Source organism: Lissotriton helveticus, chromosome 8 (genome assembly GCF_964261635.1).
Source record: "Lissotriton helveticus chromosome 8, aLisHel1.1, whole genome shotgun sequence".
NCBI lineage: Eukaryota > Metazoa > Chordata > Amphibia > Caudata > Salamandridae > Lissotriton > Lissotriton helveticus.
This window is the reverse complement of record NC_136069.1, coordinates 49,516,927-49,536,901: the sequence shown is the minus strand read 5'-3', so window position 1 is coordinate 49,536,901 and position 19,975 is coordinate 49,516,927. Positions and strand designations below refer to the sequence as shown.

General features: G+C 48.3%; 1 protein-coding gene across 3 annotated transcripts in view; it reads right to left on the bottom strand.

Annotated features, from left to right (window-relative positions):
• Positions 1-19,975, bottom strand: part of LOC144772344 (uncharacterized) — a 142,249-nt gene that overhangs the window by 40,114 nt on the left and 82,160 nt on the right. Inside the window, exon 6 of one of the 3 annotated variants that reach the window (XM_078656600.1) lies at positions 5,697-6,692. The exons of the other annotated variants lie outside the window; for them this stretch is intronic. Coding sequence (XP_078512726.1) covers positions 5,821-6,692 — 872 coding nt within the window. The 3' untranslated portion in view covers positions 5,697-5,820. Of the gene's footprint in view, positions 1-5,696; positions 6,693-19,975 lie in introns of those variants that run through there. 3 annotated transcript variants of the gene reach the window in all.

The window sequence follows — 19,975 nt, the reverse complement described above, 5'->3', positions numbered from 1 at the left end:
AGTAGAAATAGTGAGAGACGTCCCCCGACAGGAGTGGAATGATGGGTGGTATGGGAAATAAGTCCTTGTTTATCCTTGTTGGCGAGGGAGTTGCATGTAGAACTACCACTGCCTCTTCCCCTGCCGTTATTTCCTCTATCTTCTCTAGTGCCTCTTGAAGAGGCCAACTGATTTTTGCCCTTGTAAGAGGAGGAAGTATGCTTGCAGAAATGTTTTTGGAACCGCCCCTGTAAAATGAGTGACAAAAGGAACCTCTGCCAGAAGGTGCTTGCAAGATCCCCATAGATTTAGCAACCTCTGTGTCTTTTTTCATCTTTTCTAAAGATGTATCCACAGCTGGGCAAAAGAAATGTTGTGCCTCAAAAGGTTGATTAAGGATAGAAGCTTGTACCTCAGGTTTAAACCCAGAAATCCTCAACCAAGCATGTCTGTGTTATCTGCCTGATCTAAGGCACTTCTGATTGATTGAGGTATTAGGGGCATATGTATCAACCGTTTTTTTTTGTCGCAAACGCTGCGATTCACGAAAAAACTGCGTTTACGACAAAAAAAAAAAAAATCGGAAAAAGGTATGTATGACACAAATCGCACAGCAAAATAAGAAATCGCAAATATTGCGATTTCTTACGTTGCGAGAACATGAAATCTGCAAGCTTTTTTGAGATTTCTTAATTCGCGAAGTCCTCCGTTTACGAAATTCGCAAACTGTATATCGCAAAATAAGAAATCGCAGTGACATGTAACAAAAATTCACAAATTGCGAATTTGAGAAAATTGCAATTTAAGAGATCGCAATTACCACCAAGTGCATGCAGGTGGTAACCAGGTGGAGGGTATAACAAGCATTTGCAATGCAATAGGTCTCGCATTAGGAAAGTTTGAGCTATTGGTATTGTAAATGACAAAGTTTTTATTTATGTGTTTTCTTTTGAAAATAGCTAAATTAATAGCTTTGTCATTTACAATGTCAATAGTTTTAACTTTCGCAACTGTGACACCTATAGCATTTGTAATGCAATATGTGTTGTATTTACGTGACTTAGATGTATTGATATTACAAATAACAATGACTTAATTTTTTTTAATAATTAATACTTAAATGAAAGTTATTGTAATTTATAATGGCAATAGCTTAAACTTTTGTAAATGACTTTTGTGAAGATTATGTTCAGTGTATTTTATTGTGACGAAAATACAAGAACAGAAGTGAAATATTAACATATTTTTGTGACATTTGTAATAAAGCTTGAAACATTGAGAGAGCATATTTGAACCAGTTGTTGTTGAATGGTTGCACAGATTGATGCTGTGGTGGTGCTGAGTGATGCTGTGGTGATGCGATAGACTGAGTGCGATAGATAGATAGAGGGAGGGCGATAGATAGATAGAGGGAGGGCGATAGATAGAAGGAGGGCGATAGGGGGAGGGAGGGCTATAGATAGAGTGAGGGCGATAGATAGATAGATAGATAGATAGAGAGAATGAAAGGGAAACGGAGAAGCGAGGTAAAGAGATGATCATGAATGTTGTGATTGGTGAGGTAGAGAGAAAAGATACATGAAGACAGATTGTGAGGTAAGGGCGTGAATAACCCCTTCGACGCGCATGACAAAGCCAGCTCGTCATGGGCGTTACCTACGCTACGTGCATGACGAGCTAGCTTTGTCACGTAACGCGTGACAAAGCTTCAACGGTTTCCAATGAAAGGGTTTTGGTTTCAATTGAATTTTCATTTACTTATAGCATTGACGGTGGCACTGCAATTATCTCTTAAAAACAAAGACAACTTATCAATAAAGAAATTAAAAGGTACCAGGGTAAAGAAATAAAAGGGAACACGGGAAAGGAAACAATGGAAAGCCATGGCACTCAAGTGCACTCATTTTTAGGTTAAGTGCAAATACAGTCACTCACGGCAGAATCGAACCAATGACTGAAGTGGGCTGATCCACTGCTAATAATGTTTGTGGTCATGAGAGGAAGCAAAATATGAATTATGCTCCAACAGACTAATGGATGTAGAGGGTTAACCCAAACCCTCCTCTGTGTAGGTTTTATTTTGAATATATGAACCTAGAGAAACAACTAAACAAGTTTCTAGGCCAGAGCTCATCACCAAACCCGTCGTGTTGCTGCTGCAATGTCACAGATTTTCTGAGTCTCCAAGCTTTACTCTTAAACTGAGATTATCCCCTTGGGTCGGTCACTAGCCTTCTTGAAATAATGATTTGCCCTGCTGCACTCGCGACTGCAAGTGTTGTGAAACCTAGTCTAAGGGAAACCAGCAGCACATCTGAAAGGTAACGAACTATTCATGTTCGCATAAAGCAACGGAACACCAATTAAATACAGGGGTGCGTCATATCGGCTTCCAGCCACTGGATTCAAACAGCAATAACCCCCCCCCCCCGAATACATAAGTATTCGTGCAGCTAAAACCCACAGACAAACCGATTTCCTCCAGTTCAAGGCCCGGCTCCCCGAGGTAGTTTGTTATGCACTGTTGGGCACTTTGCCAACCACTGACTCAGAAGGCTGTGCTCGACTGACTCAGAAGGCTGTGCTCGACAGAGCACACGGCTGATCAATCTAAGCATGCAGTCACTAACTAGAGCTTGGAAGACACTTGCGCATTAGAGAGAGATCGAGAGAATATATATATATATAATTTTAATCGGGGAACTTACAAACAAAAAAAATTGGTCGTACTAAAAGATACACTAATGGGGTGATCTTAAACCTATGCACAAACACTTGGAACTCACCCTGACAGACCACCACACCCCGCTCCGAAGTTCTTCTGTCTTGGACGGACTTCCAGAGCACAGTGCGATCAATATGCCGCACCTCCAGCATTGTACAGTAGCAGCAGCCAGGCCCTAGATGAGCAGCAGATGGACACAGTCCTTGTGTGCTACAGGCCACATCACATCAGAGGTAGCCTGTGGAGCTTCTAATTTTAACCGTTCGTAATACAGCTGGAAATGGAGGGAAACAAAAATCACTTGCGGAACAAGCACACTGTGGTTGGCGAATGGTGGCAGGTAGTGGCATGTCATGAAGAGCACCAGAGTCAATGACTGCCAGCCTCTGACGACAAACACACTGGGGTGGGCGAATGGCGGCAGGTAGAGTGGGTGTCATGAGGAGCACCACAGTCAATGACTGCCAGCCTCTGACGACAAACACACTGGGGTGGGCGAATGGCGGCAGGTAGAGTGGGTGTTCTGAGGGGCACCAGAGTCAATGACTGCCAGCCTCTGCCGACAAACACATTGGGGTTGGCGAATGGCGGCAGGTAGAGTGGGTGTCATGAGGAGCACCAGAGTCAATGACTGCCAGTATCAGCCGTATTTAACGAAGTCTCGCGCTGAAGACTTAGGCAATATAGGGAAAATGTTATACGATAGCTGGTCTCGGTTTCTTTATTGGTAGCGAACAAACAGCATTTTAAACTAGTGTAGGGGATTAAGGCAGATGCTGCATAAATGTGGATCTATTCTGCATGATTCAAGGCGTGGCACTGGCAAGATGATTAGGGTACAATTGCACTTGCTGGCAGACAGATGTGTGTGTATGAGTGTAATATCTGGTAACATGTGTAAAACAAGTAAGCAGGCTGTCAAGGAAAAATGCATAAATACATGAATAAATAAATACCGCCTTCGGGTAAAGTCCGCGCTATATAAAAATGCATAAATACATACATAAATAAATACCGCCTTCGGGTAAAGTCTGCGCTATATAAAAATGCATAATTAAATAAATAAAGAAATACCGCAAAACATCCTCGTTACTCTGCCGGCCTGCGACCAGGAAGTCAGGCAGGCCGGCGCGACAACAGGAAACAGGAAGTAGGAGGGCGGAGCCTACCCCGCCTCCCACGGAAGAGCCGCGATTGGAGCCGTGCACCGGAGCAGGCAGGAGCCTACCCTGCGCCCCGGTGCCGAAGGAGGGAAGAAGAGTCCTGCTGCTGGCCCCTGCAGCTGAGAGCCGCCACACGAAGGAAGCCGGTGAGTGGGTTGCTGAGCGGGGCGGGGGGGGGGGGAGCATGTGCGCGTGCGAGTGGGGGCGGGCTGTGTATGTGTGTGTGCGTGCGTGTGTGTATGTGTCTTGGAGTGCGTGTGTGTGACTGTGGGGGAGGGGGGTGTGTGTGTGTGAGCGAGTGTCTGTGTGCCTGTATGTGTGTGCATGCGCTCGCCTGTGTGTGCGTGCGTGCATGCAGAGGGGTGGGGGCTGCCTGCGTCTGTGTCAGCAAGGGCTGTGAGTGAGTTACTCTGCGCATGCGCGGGTACTCTGCGCATGCGCGGGTCTGACGCGCGCTCCCGCGGTGAAAACTGCGATGGAAACGCTCGTGTCAGATTGCTGTCCTCAAAACGACAGACGGGTAACATTAGGTCTGAAGCAGACACTCTCAATGCTCACGCATTGAGAGTACGTCTGCTCGACCTAAAAAGCTGCCCACAATGCAACTGAAACTTCCACAATGGCAGCACTATATGTGATAGCCAGGAGGCTGCGTATCCGTGCTCTTGCACAGAGGAGACTGAGACAGGAGCGCATACTCAAACTGCGCATCACGTTGTTCCAGCAGACTGAAGAGGACATTCATGAGAAGTAAAGGCTGCACCAACACATCATCTTGGACCTGATTGAGGAGCTGAAACCCTTTTTGGAACACCCAACAAGCAGGACACAACCAATTCCCACCCATGTGCAGGTATTGTGCTCACTGCACCTTCTGGCCTCAGGCACCTTTCAAGGAGTCATAGCAGAGGTTGGTGGGGTGTCACAGAGTGCTCTATCTTGCTTTTTCCATGCATTTATTAATGCAATGCTGGACAGGTTAGCACATCATATATACTTCCCAAGCACCCAAAGGCATTACAGCACACAAAACTTGACTTCTATCAAATTGCACGTTTCCCCCATGTCATTGGCTGCATTGATGGGACCCATGTCGCCCTCACACCGCCAGCAGCAACAGAATATGTGTTCAGGAACCGAAAATACTACCATTCTCTGAATATACAGATTGTGTGCAATGCCAAATACATTATCAATGACATTGTGGCAAAATACCCTGGCAGCACACATGACTCTTTCATCTTCCGACATAGTGGGATACATAGACGTCTGAGTGCTGGAGAGTTTGGAGAGGGATACCTGCTAGGTAAATGAATAGCACACATACATACATCCACTTCTCATTTTGGGGGGGAACATTGACTTAACTTTCCTTTTCATCCATGCAGGTGACAGTGCCTACGCAGTGCGAGACTTTATCCTAACGCCATATCTGAATCCAACAAATGCAAGTGAGAGGAGGTATAACAGGGCCTACAGATCAACGCGCAGCGTCATAGAACGCACATTTGGCATCGTGAAGAGCCGTTTCAGATGTCTACATAAAAGTGGAGGGGCACTGTAGTACAACCCTAAAACATGTTGTAAAATAGTGACAAGCTGCGCAATGCTCCACAACATGGCAATGAGGAAAGGCACCGAAATTGGAATGAGCGACTCAGACACATCGGATGATGACTGCACACCTCCCCCTGGCAGGGCAGCAGCAGGAGTAGGGGCAGCCTCTGGACGTCAGAGACGGTCTGAGATCACACACAACTACTTTCAGGTAAAAAATAAATATAATGATCAAGAATAATTTTTGTAACATGTGATGTGTTTATTCACACTTCACTCATAATAATGTTAGCAGTACCACATGTTTCAACACAGTGATAGCACTGATGATTAATGTCAGGAAATCAGTTATGGTTGGTTGCTTCACCACTTTTGACAATAGTGTAATCGTCTACTTCACCTCCTCCGATGACGGCTTGGTGCAGGGCGCTGTTCTGCCTCTGTGCCCTCCGTTGTATGGCTAGCTGCAGCACCATGTCTGCCACTGCGACGTGGTGTAAGTGACAATGTAGGAGTGAAGCTGCTCCTACTGGAGGTCTCTTCACTCTCCCCAGAGACCATTAGTGTGCTGCCACCAGAGTTAGCAGTTTGCATCTGTTCAACAGCATTTGTAACTTGTTCTAGCCCTCTGGCAATGTCTTGGCAGCAGTGTGTCATCTGCATCTGCATCGTGATGCTGCGACGAGTTAGGTTGCTGGTGGTTGCGTAGAGCCGATTCACAGCCTTGGTGTAATTGTGCATACGTGCATTGGCACGTTCTGCAGCCCTGTTCCTGGCACTTTCAGTGCGCTGAAGTTTAGCGCATAGCTTCCCAATGGCACCTGCCATGGCCATTATGCCCACACCCATGTGCCTCTGATTTTTATTTAATGTGTTCAGCTGCCTGTTTATTGAACGCAGTGCCTTGTGTTTCAGGCGCTGCACTTGAAGCACGTTCTGCTCCAATCCTGCAAACAGAGTGTGCTCCTCAACATTGCCACTGCTGCTCCTGGACAAGGACCTACGTGCTGCATTTCTTTGAGACCTTTTCTGTGGTTGCAGTTGTGCACGACTGTCACATACTTCCTGAATTTGAGATCTATTGTCACTTGCATCCCCAGTGCCGTCTATGTCGTCCTCCGAAGGATCCAGTGGGGGCACATATGTATGCTTCCTGCGCATAATGGGTGTTTGGTAGGATCCATCACTGCTTTCCCCATCATTTGTGTGTTCCAAATTAATTTGGGAGTCCTCTCCCTCTGCAATGTCCCCGGTTGCCCTTGATTGTGCTGTGGATGTAAAGGGGGACATATGAGTTTGTGTTTTGTCATGCATTTTGGACTGAATAAAGTTTTCAACTTTCAAGTTGTCTCAATCCTGACACTGTCATTTTGCCTTCACTTCAACCCACATTCAAGGCATGATTTTATCAGTCTCATTCACAAACTATCCTTCATCCAACTACAACTCCCATAATGCATTTCTACGTGTGTTGTAAGGAGTGGACCGGAGTCAAAAGTGTTTTATTCATTTCACTCATTCTAAACAGTGTGCATGCTCTGTGTAGCTGTTTAAAGATTATTTGCCCTGCATCTTACCTTGACTACTGGATGCAGGGTCGGAGGTGTCAATGTCAGCCACTCCACACACACTCTCAGGCAGGAGAGTGGACTCTACCAGCTCCTCATGGGGTGTTTAGCTGTTCTGCTGTTAAAGTTCGTCCACCAGTCTTGTGTGCCTCCTTTAACCTGGCTGCCACCCTCTCCTTTGATCTTTCGTGCATGTCATACCATCTTTTTCGCAGCTTATCAATGGTACGGTTGGTCACTCCCACAGCATTCACCTTTTCCTGGATTTCCAGCCATATCTTTCTTTTCCTTGCCTCTGGTACCTTCAGGGCTTTTTTTCCAAACAGGAGTTCATGGCTGCAGACCATTTCTTCAATTAGTACCTCCTGTTCTTTTTCATAAAACGTATGCTTTCTTTTTCTTTTTTCCGGCTCCATACCCTCCTGTGGCCTCTGTGACTCCATTGCAGAGCTTGAAATGCTGTGCAGCCTCCAAACACACTCCAAACTGACTCCGGGTGTGGCTCAGGCAAACAGGTGCAGTTAATCACTCCCGCTTCCTGCTTGTGATGTCATCAAGCTGCACCTGTATTGCAGATTCCCAGATTTGCGATTTCTTAAATTGCGAATTTTGCAAATAAGGAATCGCAAAATAGGATTCTTCGATTTTTTTGTGATATTTAAGAAATTGTAAAACTTTAGCGATTCTTTACGTACATCCCGTTTTGCGAATCTGAAACAGCGAATCGCAAATTCTCGCAATTTGAGATTCGCAAACGGAATCTTGATACATCTGCCACTAAGTCATTAATTTACTCTCTTGAATAAGGTCACTGGCTTTAGCTTTATGTTTGTCAGGAAGGAACTCAATGAGCTTTTGGAGTTCATCATAATGAGCCCTATTATATCTTGCCAGTAATGCCTGGGCATTGGCAATGCGCCAATTATTAGCCACTTGTGATGATATCCGTTTACCAGAAGCATTCAATAATTTGGACTCTTTATCCAGAGGTCAGGCCTCCCTTGTGGTTTGGGAGTTAGTCCTCTTACAAGCATTAGAGACGACCAAAGAGTCTAAAGGTAACTGTCCCCTAATGTACACTGGGTCACTAGGTGCAGCCCGGTATGTTTTCTCTAGCCTGGGAGTGATGATCCTGGCTTTGACAGGGTCTTTAAAGATATCTTCAGTATGTTTGAGAAGGGCCTTTAACATTGGTAAGGTTTGTGTAGCCCTTTGAGATGAACTAAGGGTTTCTAATATAAAATCCTCTTCTAAACTCTCTTTATGAAGCTCTACCCCATGGTATTGAGCAGCTCTATTGATGGGCTCAATGTACCCGATGTTATCATCTGGAGGGGAAGGTCTAAATGGATACAAATCAGGGTCATTTTCATGCTGAGGGACATTATAATGATCCCTAGTATCAGGATCCTGTGGGACATGTTGTGGTGCTTAGTCATCTAAGTCATCATAATCATCTGCTTTATCGTGTGGGTCAGGTGATGCTGGTGTAGGGGAATGTGTAGGTTTAATAAGAGGATTTTCAGAAATGTAAAGAGCCACAGTTTTCTTTTTCAAAGGAATGTGGTAGTCCTTTGATAATCCCATTTTCCTTTTCTCCGGAAGTTTGGCATAAATGTGTCCAGTTTACGGCTGGATTACGATTTCTTTTAGATACGGATCCGGTGCAAATTCAGTCCGAGACTCTTTAGTCTCTGTACTTTCTTTGGATGTCGATTTCAGCTCTGAAGCTTTCGGCTCTGAAGATTTCGCTTTCCGCAATGGCGGAATGGAAACCAGAAGGTGTTTCGGTTCAACAGCAAAGGTTTTGGGTCAGTACCAGCATGGGAACGGGTCGAGCACGAATCAGAAGGCTGTTGTTTGTGCTTCGGCGTCGAGCCCACAGGCGAAGTGCTCAAAGCTTTTTCTCGGTGCCGACCTTGGCCCGGAGGCAGACGAGGGACCGGAGCCTTTTTCTTGCAAAGGAGATAATATGGGAACAAAGTCTCTGTACTCACGGTCCGTTGTGCCGGGGTCAAGTTTGGCATTGGAGTCAGTGTCGGATACGGAGACGGGCTCCTCGTCCATCTCTGCTTCCTGCGATTGCGATTCTTCTTGATCGGACTCTTCTGCGAGGAGGTTCAGCGCGGGGCTGCTTTTCTGGTACATTATGTGATGCCGAGCTCGACGATCACAGAGGATTTTCTTCGAATGGAACGACTGGCACGTGTCAGTCTTTCTCGTCGCGTTACGGGGATAGGCAAAGGTTTCACACCTCGTGCAAGTCGGTGTGTGGGAACTTAGCGCGACACCTTGGACATAACTTGAAGGGAGTCCATTCCATCAGCTACGACCGATACAGGTGCGGGTATGTCCAACAGCCTTCCAAGAATGTTCTGTCCGCAGGTCGATTAACAATACCATCGAGGGTAGTGGATTGTGCGTCAAAGGGGGCCCGAAAAACGGTGCTGAGCTGGAGCTCAACAATTCACATCCGAACCTGATGGCGAAAAAAAAACAATCTAACAATGGAGTTGATGCCCAAGCACACTATCACCTAGGGGAGGAGTCACCTACCTCGTGACTGGAAAGACTTCTCCGAAGAAAAACAAAGTGCAAACATCCGGACCCAACACTAGATGGCACAAGTATATGATCTACAGCTCATATGCCTCGAACAAATGTTTTTGTTTTCAGCAGACAGAATCAATGGCTGCTCCATAATGTCTTATTCAATCAAATCCATCTCAAAGGATGGAACTCACTGAGAGAATCCCATTGAGCGCAAAGACAGTAATGACCCAAACTGTGGGAGTACTTGGGACATGTTCAATAGCCCTACTAGAGGGATGGTGACAGCCATGGCAGCGCAAATCAACAGGGAGGGGAGACCGCTGGATAACAGACTGAACTTGAAAGGGCAAATACATTAGAGCATAACGTAGCCAACTATAGACAGATCTCAGAGGTAAAGGGATCAATGACTGTGCTGTACTTTAACAGGACTGAGCCAGTGTTGCTCAAATTGAAGCAAACATTTTACGAAAGGGCAGTTACACAGATTAACTTTTGGCAACAAGACTGAAAGGCCAAAGTGCGAAGTCATATATAACCAGACCGACAACTCAAAGTGGGGGAGAAGGGGTTGAGAAGGGTTGCAGTCACTGATGAGACGGTCTGAAATAAAATGCTTTACTCAATCTTCAAATTCTAGTACAATTGGAAGCCGGAATCCAAAAAAGCACACAGTATACCAGGCCCAGTCCGGGCTCCCTGTGGAGTCCCGGACTGGGCCCGGACTCAGTCCAACTAGCAGTTGGACTGACTCACAGTCCTCAAGGCCCTCTCCACCACCTACCTGTACTCCTGATGTGTCATTTTCCAGCCACTCTCGCTGGAATGTCCTGTTCCTGGCACTCATTACAGCCATGGGCGGAACAACAGAAGGTATTTATTTAAACGTGGGAATTTAGGGCCTGATTTAGATGTTTGCGGACAGGTTACTCTGTCATAACGGTGACGGATATCCCATCTGCCAAAATATAAATCTCATAGGATACAATGGGATTTATATTTTGGCGGACAGGATATCTGTCACAGTTATAACGGAGTAACCCGTCTGCCGATATCTAAATCTGACCCATAGTGTTTTCAGAGAGTATATCTCCAATGCATTAACAATGGCGCTAGTTAGGCTGTACACACTCAACCGAGTACAAAGTGGAACCTTGAGGGCAGCGATAAGGCAAAAACCTGAGCTAAGTAGGGAGGTCATAGAGGGGTTGGTGAGAGACCCAGTGGCAGTATTGTGCTACGTTGTTGTGAGACACTTGCCTAAGCCACAAGCAACCAAGGAGGGCCCCACAGCCATGGCGCCTAACGGGGACCCCCAGGGAAGGGGGGAGGAATCGAGGATTTTGGCCGAGCACACAGCTGCGATTTTGGAGGCAATAAAAGACACCCTGGGGTGCCGCAGGTGAAAAGCATCAACCAGAGGGTCTCGTCATGAAAATTAAATTGAGGTCTCTGGCTAATAAACTTGAGGATACTGAGGGCAGATCTCTTTGCCATAATGTGCACCTTATGGGGGTTCCAGAAAAAGTGGAGGATCCTTCTTTGGAACTCTTTGTGGAGGACTGGTTGGCGAAACAATTTTACTGGGCGCCTCCTTGAAATTCTTCTTTGTGGAGCATGCTCAAAGAATCCTGTTCAGCCCCACTCTGCCCGAGGTGAACCCTCGTCCAATTTTAGAACGGATGATGACCTTCAAAGATAGGGACATTGTTAGACCTGTCAGCCTTTGGGTAGTCCCTCCCATTATTTAGGGACTACTTAGGAGCGCCTGTGGCCGGTGGAGGTGGAGGTGCGGAGCTCGTGAAGCGGAGCTTGCCGTGGCTGCCTGACTAGCCCCCGATTGTTGGTTCGGGGAGCGGGGGGGGGGGGGCAGGGGGGAGTGGCGGGAGTGAGGCGCAGGCTGAATCCAGTACCGGGACCCGTGGGAGAGCCTGTGAAGAGGTGTGCTCTGCGTGGTGGCTGGAGCATGAGGCGGAGGAAGTTGAATCGTAGCCCCGCCTCGGCGCTGCTTTGAGGAGCGCCTGGGGAGGAAGCGCGGCGTGACAGGAGCACTGAGGGAGGAGCCGGCATTTCCTGTGGCGAAAGGGAGGTTACTGACGAACGGAGAGCCGCTCGCTTGGCGGAAGGCGGGTCCCACCTCCGTAGTCCTGCAGGCTTTGTACCCCGGCTAGGACCTGCGGGGGAGGTTCCTTAACGTCCCGGCCGACTGACATCGGCCGTGTGGACAGAGCAGCGCCAAGAAACAAAGTAAGCTGGGAAGATCACTGCGAGGGGGCTGAAAGGAGGAAATTGGGTGTATAGACCCCTCGGCTTGGCCTGATTAATCTTGTGGGTTCCCTCAGCCCTAATAAAAAGTCCAATTGGCTGGGCGGAGAGACCTTTAAGAGAGACCGGATAGAAGATATTTCCCTTAAATCGCTTATAGGGTTCAGAGAACTAAAGGACAGTGTTTATTCTTTCCTTACTCAACCAGGCTTACTGTGAAGAACCAATGGAAGACAGTTCATTCATGAGGGCAGTAATGTAACTCCTCTGTTCAAAGTACATGAAACAAGACCTGTTCTTTATTCCTTATATGTTCAAGTTACATGAGAAGGTGTCCAATTACATTTACAAATGAGAGTGAAAGGTTCTAGGAGATAAATCACTTCCTTTTGTAATTTTGACTTTAGCTAATTGTTGGCTTATGCACTGCCTAATTATTGCTATCATATTTTGGAATCGATATTTATAAGGCTTATCTATAGTCATGTTTACATGTGATCAAAAGAAAGTCTAGCATTGAAACACAGTCTGTGCTGTACCGAATCTTGTGATTAAGGTTAGGACTAAGTAACATCTCCTTGTATTCCATGATTTATTGCTGAATTGTAACTACAGAGTATTAAATGCAAATTGAGAAGCTACTAAGAAAAACGTGATTGAAAGCACACTTGTAGAGGAAAAGATAAACTTTTCTACTTTTATAAAATTACGGTGTAGTGTCATTTTTGAGTGGATGGACACTGTGTTACTGTAAGGGTGCGATGCAAGCTTAATACTTATTGCCTTTGGGATAGACCTACCCACTTCGCGCCAAGCTACCCTATGTAGTCTGGTGATCCCAGGTCTAACATAATTGGTGTCTAGCGGTGGGATGAGAACTGTGCCTGCATCCACTCAATAGTAACGTAGTGTACTCCACAGACCTACACCTGGAGTTTTCTCCTAGCGGACTCCCTAATTATATTTTTGTTTTTCCAAATTTACTCCTGGTGGTGGATGGAGGTAGCTTCTAATTACCCTCTAAACTGATTCCTTCCAAGTGGCTGTCCCGAACTCTCATTGGCAAAATGGAATTTGCTCTGGAAGAATTAGAGACCTATACTGTGGCTCAACTCCGAGAATTTTGTCAAAACATGGGAGTGTTCTTCAAGCGTAGTGCTAAAAAGGGGGAACTCCAAACCAGCTTGAGGGCGTGGGTGGCAGCTCACCCAGATGGGAAGGAGGAGGAGGAGGCAGACCGGGACACTGTCATCGGGGTAGATGTGTTGTACCAACCTGAGAGGGAGAACCTACTGCCAGGTCCCAGAACACTCTCAAGAGAGGGCAGCAGTGTTTCCGTGAGAAGTATGACTGAAGCCGAACTAGCGGACAGGAGGGAGGAGAGACAGTTAAAATGGGAGTTGGCGAAATTGGAAAAGGCAAGAGAAGAGAGTAGGCTAGCTCATGAGTTGAGCCTCAGAGAATTGGACTTTAAGGCCCTGCAGGTAGGGACTACTAGTTCTCCGAATGGTGGCAGCGAACATAAGGACTTTACCAGGGAACCCAGACCCTATTTACCAAAGGACGTAGTTGCCAGCTACAGCGCAGGGGATGACATCGCCAAGTGGCTGGCTGCCTATGAGGTCTCCTTAAGAGCCCATGGGATACTGGAGAAACACTGGGGGGGGGGTTTGTATAAATACATGCCTCCTACAGGAAGGGATACACTCTTGGCCCTAGAGCAGGGGGAGCAGACCCACTACCCCACCATGAAAGTGGCGCTGATCAAAACGTTTGGACTGACCCCAGAGAAGTATCGGCAGAAGTTTAGGGGCAGTCACAAATTAGGCACACATAATTGGGTGGATTTCCGGGACTATGCAAAGAAGGCATTAGAGGGTTTGGTACAGGGCAGCGAGGTGAGGGACTATGAGGGGTTGTATGACCTTATTCTCAAGGAGCACCTACTCGAGAAATGTTTTCCCGAGCTGCGACAACACCTGGTGGACAGCAAGCTGACCAGCCCCCGGAAGCTTGCTGAGGAGGCGGACATCTGGGCTAGTACCCGGGTGTCTTCAAAGGGGACTGGTGGGGATTCGGACAGGGCACCCCTCAGAAGAAAGAGGGGGGAGATAAAAAGAGGGAGTTCTCAAACGGCCCCCAAAACAGTTTCCAGGGAAAGGGAACAGGTTTCACCCCTAAGGCTAACCCGCCCAGAAACCCTCATCCTGGCCAAAGTCAGCAGCCAAGGGTTGTCCACTGCTTGGAGTGTGGTGGCGTTGGACACTATAAGGGGGATGTAAAGTGCCCGAAGAGACCACCCCCTCCCACTGGAGGGAAAGCCCCAGGAGTAGCTAGTGTAGTGATCGGGGAGGAGTTGCCCTCGGATAAGGGGGGAGAGTGGGCGGGTGTCACTTTAGTGTCCCTGGGAGATCGGGAGATGGTTCCTAAGATCCAGGTGCCCTCCAATACTACAAAGTATGGGCAGTGGGTCACCATCAATGGCCAAAGAGGGGAGGCTCTGAGAGACACAGGAGCCAGTATGACTATGGTAAGGATTCAACTGGTGTCTCCAGAGCAGGTGATTCCACATGTACTCCACCCCGCCACGATGGCTGACGGCAGATTAGGCCACTACCCTGTGGCCGAGGTTCCATTTGAGTGGGAAGGGGTTGCAGGTTCACTTCGAGTTGCCGTAAGCCCTGCCGTGCCAGTCGATTGTCTGCTGGGGAATGATATGGAGCACAATGCTTGGAAGGAGGTGGAATACCGGACTCATTCTGAGATGCTGGGTACAACTGACTGGGCCTGTGCTAGCACAAGGTCCGCGACTACCCGGAGGGGGAGTTCGCTTGGGCTGGAACCTGGAACATGGGACGGATAGGCCACCTGCGGTGGTGGACCAGGAGTCCGTGGAGGGGGATGTTGTCTCCCTGGAGGATTTACCTATCCCTGCTGAGTGGCATGTGGACGGAGGGCCTACCAGGGAGGAGTTTTGTAAGGGCCAGAAGGAGTGCCCTACCCTTGAGGGACTGAGGCGACAGGCCGAAGCCCAGGCAGCAGGGAACGTTACTGGGAGTTACCATATTTACTGGGAGGAAGGACTCCACTACAGTGAACCTAAGGCACCCGTGCACGGTTCATCACGGGCCTTGGTTGTCCCTCAACGTTACCGAGCCTTTCTTTTAGAACTGGCTCATGAGATACCTTTGGCAGGACACTTAGGACAGGACAAGACCTTTCCCCGGCTTGTCCCCCACTTTTATTGGCCTCAGATGAGGGTGGCATCCGACACATACTGTCGGACATGTGTATCTTGCCAAGCCAGTGGGAAAACAGGGGTGAAGCTGAAAGCTCCCCTGGAACCACTTCCTGTCGTTAGCACCCCCTTTGAAAGGGTGGGCACCGACATTGTAGAGCCATTGGATCCACCAACGACAGCTGGTCACAGGTTTATCCTGGTTCTGGTGGATCACGCCACACGGTACCCAGAGGCAATTCCTCTGAGGACCATTACTGCACCTGCATTGGCTAGAGCCCTGATGGGGATCTTTACCCGAGTGGGTTTCCCCAAGGAGGTTGTGTCCGACAGGGGGACCAACTTCATGTCAGCCTACATGCGGGCTATGTGGAAGGAGTGTGGAGTTACCTACCGGTTTACCACTCCTTATCACCCACAGACCAATGGTCTGGTGGAAAAGTTCAACAAGACCTTGAAAGGCATGATAAGAAGTCTGCCTGAGAGCCTGCGGAGGAAATGGGACGTCCTCCTACCCTGTTTGTTGTTTTCTTACAGGGAAGTGCCCCAGAAGGGAGTGGGCTTCAGCCCCTTCGAGCTTCTGTATGGGCACCCTGTGCATGGACCTCTCAGCCTGGTGAAAGACGGAATGGGAAAAGTCTCCCCGGAAGCTTCCCCAGGATGTGGTGAGCTATATGCTGGCCTTCCGGAGCCAAATGGCTAAGTTGTGGAAGCAAGCTTCTGACAACCTGGAAGCCAGCCAAGCAGTGATGAAGGAGTGGTATGACCACAACGCTCATTCGTGGAGTTGGAGCCTGGCCAGAAAGTGTGGGTGATGGAACCTGGAGAGCTTAGTGCCCTCCAGGATCGCTGGACAGGCCCCTTTGAGGTGATGGAGAAGAAGGGTAAGGCCACCTACCTGGTGGATCTTAAGACCCCTCGACAGCCCCTACGGGTGCTGCATGCCAATTGCCTCAAACCACACCATGAGAGGCCCGAGGTCATCTTGATGATGGTGACTGATGGAGCAGAGGAAGCGGAAAGCGAGCCTCTCCCTGATCTCTTTTCGTCTCAGGAAAAGGATGGGTCGGTGGAGGGAGTTATTCTCTCCCCATCCCTAACTCCTGAGCAGCGAGAGGACTGCCGCCAGGTCTTGGAGCAGTACTCCTCGTTGTTCTCCCTTGTCCCTGGAAGGACCCACCAGTGAAGTCTAAGACCTACCGGCTGTCAGACAAGGTGAAGGCCAGCATCCACAGTGAAGTTACAAAGATGCTGGAGCTAGGAGTAATTGAACCTTCTAGTAGCCCCTGGTCCAGTCCGGTGGTTCTGGTACCAAAAGCTGCCCCACCGGGCACTACTCCAGAACTAAGGTTCTGTGTGGATTACCGGGGACTGAATTCAGTGACCAAAACTGATGCGCATCCGATCCCTAGGGCGGATGAACTGATTGACCGGCTGGGAGCTGCCCAATACTTGAGTACCTTTGACCTTACTTCAGGGTACTGGCAGATCGCCCTTACAGATGGAGCAAAGGAAAGGTCAGCCTTCTCCACGCCTGAGGGCCACTACCAGTCCTGTGTAATTCCCTTTGGGCTCAAGAACGCCCCTGCCACTTTTCAGCGGCTGGTGAACCGGGTCCTCTCTGGGATGGAGGCTTTCTCCGCTGCTTATCTGGATGACATTGCTGTCTTCAGCAGCAGTTGGGAGGACCATTTGTGTCACTTACAAGCTGTTCTCCAGGCCCTGAAACAAGCTGGCTTGACAATCAAGGCCAGTAAATGTCAGATCGGGCAGGGGTCGTTTGTGTACCTAGGCCACTTGGTGGGCAGGGGAGCGGTGCAGCCCCTCCAGGCAAAGATTGAGGCAATCATGGCCTGGGAGCCCCCCAAGACCCAAACTGAGGTCCGAGCTTTCCTGGGCCTCACCGGTTACTACCGTCGCTTTGTGAAGGGGTATGGCACTATTGTGGCACCCCTCACTGAGCTCACATCTAAGAAACAACCTCGACGGGTAGTCTGGACGGAGGCTTGTCAGCAAGCCTTTGAGAAGCTGAAACAAGCAATGTGTGCAGCACCGGTCCTGAGGGCCCTGGATTTTTCCAAGGAATTCATTGTCCAGACAGACGCATCAGAGCATGGCACTGGGGCAGTGTTATCGTAACTCAATGAAGAGGGTCTGGATCAGCCTGTAGTCTTCCTGTCTAGGAGACTACTTCCCCGGGAACAGAAGTGGAGTGCAATTGAGCGGGAAGCCTTTGCAGTGGTATGGGCTCTGAAGAAGTTGCAGCCATACCTGTTTGGCTCGCACTTCCTGGTTCAGACCGACCATCGACCTCTTCGTTGGCTGATGGAAATGAAGGGGGAGAATCCCAAGCTGTTGAGATGGTCCATCTCCCTACAGGGAATGGACTTCCGGGTGGAACATCGAACAGGAGTGGACCACGCCAATGCAGACGGTCTCTCCAGGTATTTCCGCCTTAGTGATGAGAACTCCCAAGGGATTGGGTAGCTCGCCCCACTTTCAGCTGGGGGGGGACGCGTGTTAGACCTGTCAGCCATTGGGTAGTCCCTCCCATTATTTATTTACTTTTATCCCCTTTCTGTCTCCTGACCTTTGTTTTTATGTCCACTGGACTTTTCAGGTGTTGACCTAGGGGTTAGGTGCTCCTTGCCCTCATAGTCTTTTTCCCCTGCCTTAGGTGCCTTTTCTGACTGAAACTACGGGATACACAAAATGGTGGCTTACAACTGTCACCTGCCTGGCTACCTCAGAAACCAGGGCCATAGAACAGTATGAGGTTTTCCAGAACCTTCTGGACTTCCCTGGACATTCTAGGGTCAGCATATAAAAGGTGGAATGTTGGGCAGCCATTTTGTAGAGGTTGGTGAGGAGTGTTCTATAGCTGGAGTGGAGGCTGTGGAGTGAGGAGATCAGTGCGCTGAGAGGGGATCTGACTGCCTCGAGGGGTTGCTGTCCTCGCTCAAGATATTGTCCCTCTACCATTGACCTGCCCTAGCTGGAACGAACGAAGACCACTTCTAACCAAGAAGTTGAGGAAAGTGAGGTGAGAGGGTCCGTGCCTGCCTTCGGTCTGTGGCCAAGGCTTTTACGACGTGCCATTGCCTTGCTGCTTGCCCCCACCCTTTTCCTTGGACACAGCCTGATTCTCACAACTGACGGCCTGGGTTAGTTCAGTAGAAAGAGGAACTTACCAGCGTCCCGTCAGTAGATCCCTAGTCTCCCTGGGCTGCCTGCGTTAGCCTGATCGGGCTGCATCTGAGCCGTAGGAGCGCCTGTGGCCGGTGGAGGTGCGGAGCTCGTGAAGCGGAGCTTGCCGTGGCCGCCTGACTAGCCCCTGATTGTTGGTGGGGGGGGGCTTACTGTGAAGAACCAATGGAAGACATTTCATTCATGAGGGCAGTAATGTAACTCCTCTGTTCAAAGTACATGAAACAAGACCTGTTCTTTATTCCTTATATGTTCAAGTTACATGAGAAGGTATCCAATTACATTTACAAATGAGAGTGAAAGGTTCTAGGAGATAAATCACTTCCTTTTGTAATTTTGACTTCAGCTAATTGTTGGCTTATGCACTGCCTAATTATTGCTATCATAATTTGGAATCGATATTTATAAGGCTTATCTATAGTCATGTTTACATGTGATCAAAAGAAAGTCTAGCATTGGAACACAGTCTGTGCTGTACCGAATCTTGTGATTAAGGTTAGGACTAAGTAACATCTCCTTGTATTCCATGATTTATTGCTGAATTGTAACTACAGAGTATTAAATGCAAATTGAGAAGCTACTAAGAAAAACGTGATTGAAAGCACACTTGTAGAGGAAAAGATAAACTTTTCTACTTTTATAAAATTACGGTGTAGTGTCATTTTTGAGTGGATGGACACTGTGTTACTGTAAGGGTGCGACGCAAGCTTAATACTTATTGCCTTTGGGATAGACCTACCCACTTCGCGCCAAGCTACCTTATGTAGTCTGGTGATCCCAGGTCTAACAGACATGATTCTCCAGGCAGAGAGGGAACACGAGCCATTGATGACAGGCGTCCAAGGGGTCAATTTGTAGGCAGATTATACTACCTTAGTCCAATAACAGAGAGGGGCGTATGTACCGGTGAAAAAGATTCTGCGTCAGCTCGACCTTAAATATGCACACTTATACCCCATGAAACTGAGGACAGAGAATGATGGGAAAGCGCATTTCATGGCTACGCCCCAAGAGCCCTAGGATTGACATGACAAGCCGGGACTGCGCCAGGGTCGCCTGCAGGATGATTAAATGGGAGATGGCTGGGAAAAGCAGGTGAGTAAATGAAGAAATAACAGAAGACGCAACAGGGCTGGTCTGACTCAGGAATAGATGAAAGCCGCACATGTCAAGACAGTGTTAGAAATTAAGCAACACAGAGACATCTTGAGCAGCAACAAGTGGCATACCCTGGCACCACAGGGAGGTAGTAATGGATTGGACTATACCGGACAGAGTGAGGCTCTGATGACGAACAGTTTTCAGTCGTGACACCTATGACAGGGGACCAGCTAGGCTATGTAGGGTCAACATGTGAACGGATAGACCACAGATGACCTTGAACTAAAAGTGCCTCAGGTGGAAGGTGAATTTGTTGCCCACTCAAGCCTGGGGGACTTGAATCCCTACAGAAACAGCACAATGACGATGGACTCTCATACTGTTGGTTTGTTTAGTAGGTTTGGGGTCTATACATACCATATGTTTGGCGGGTGGTTTATTCTACAATCATGACACAGTACAGTGGGGGTTGTTTTAAGGTTAATGTTACCCTTTTTGTTTTTTGCATGTTTGTACTCGGTTTAGCCGTTCACTGGGCCTAGCGGCAGGGGGAGACTAGAGGAAGGAGTTATTCAATGGTACAACCCAAACAGCGGTCAATAGTGAAATGGAATGTTAA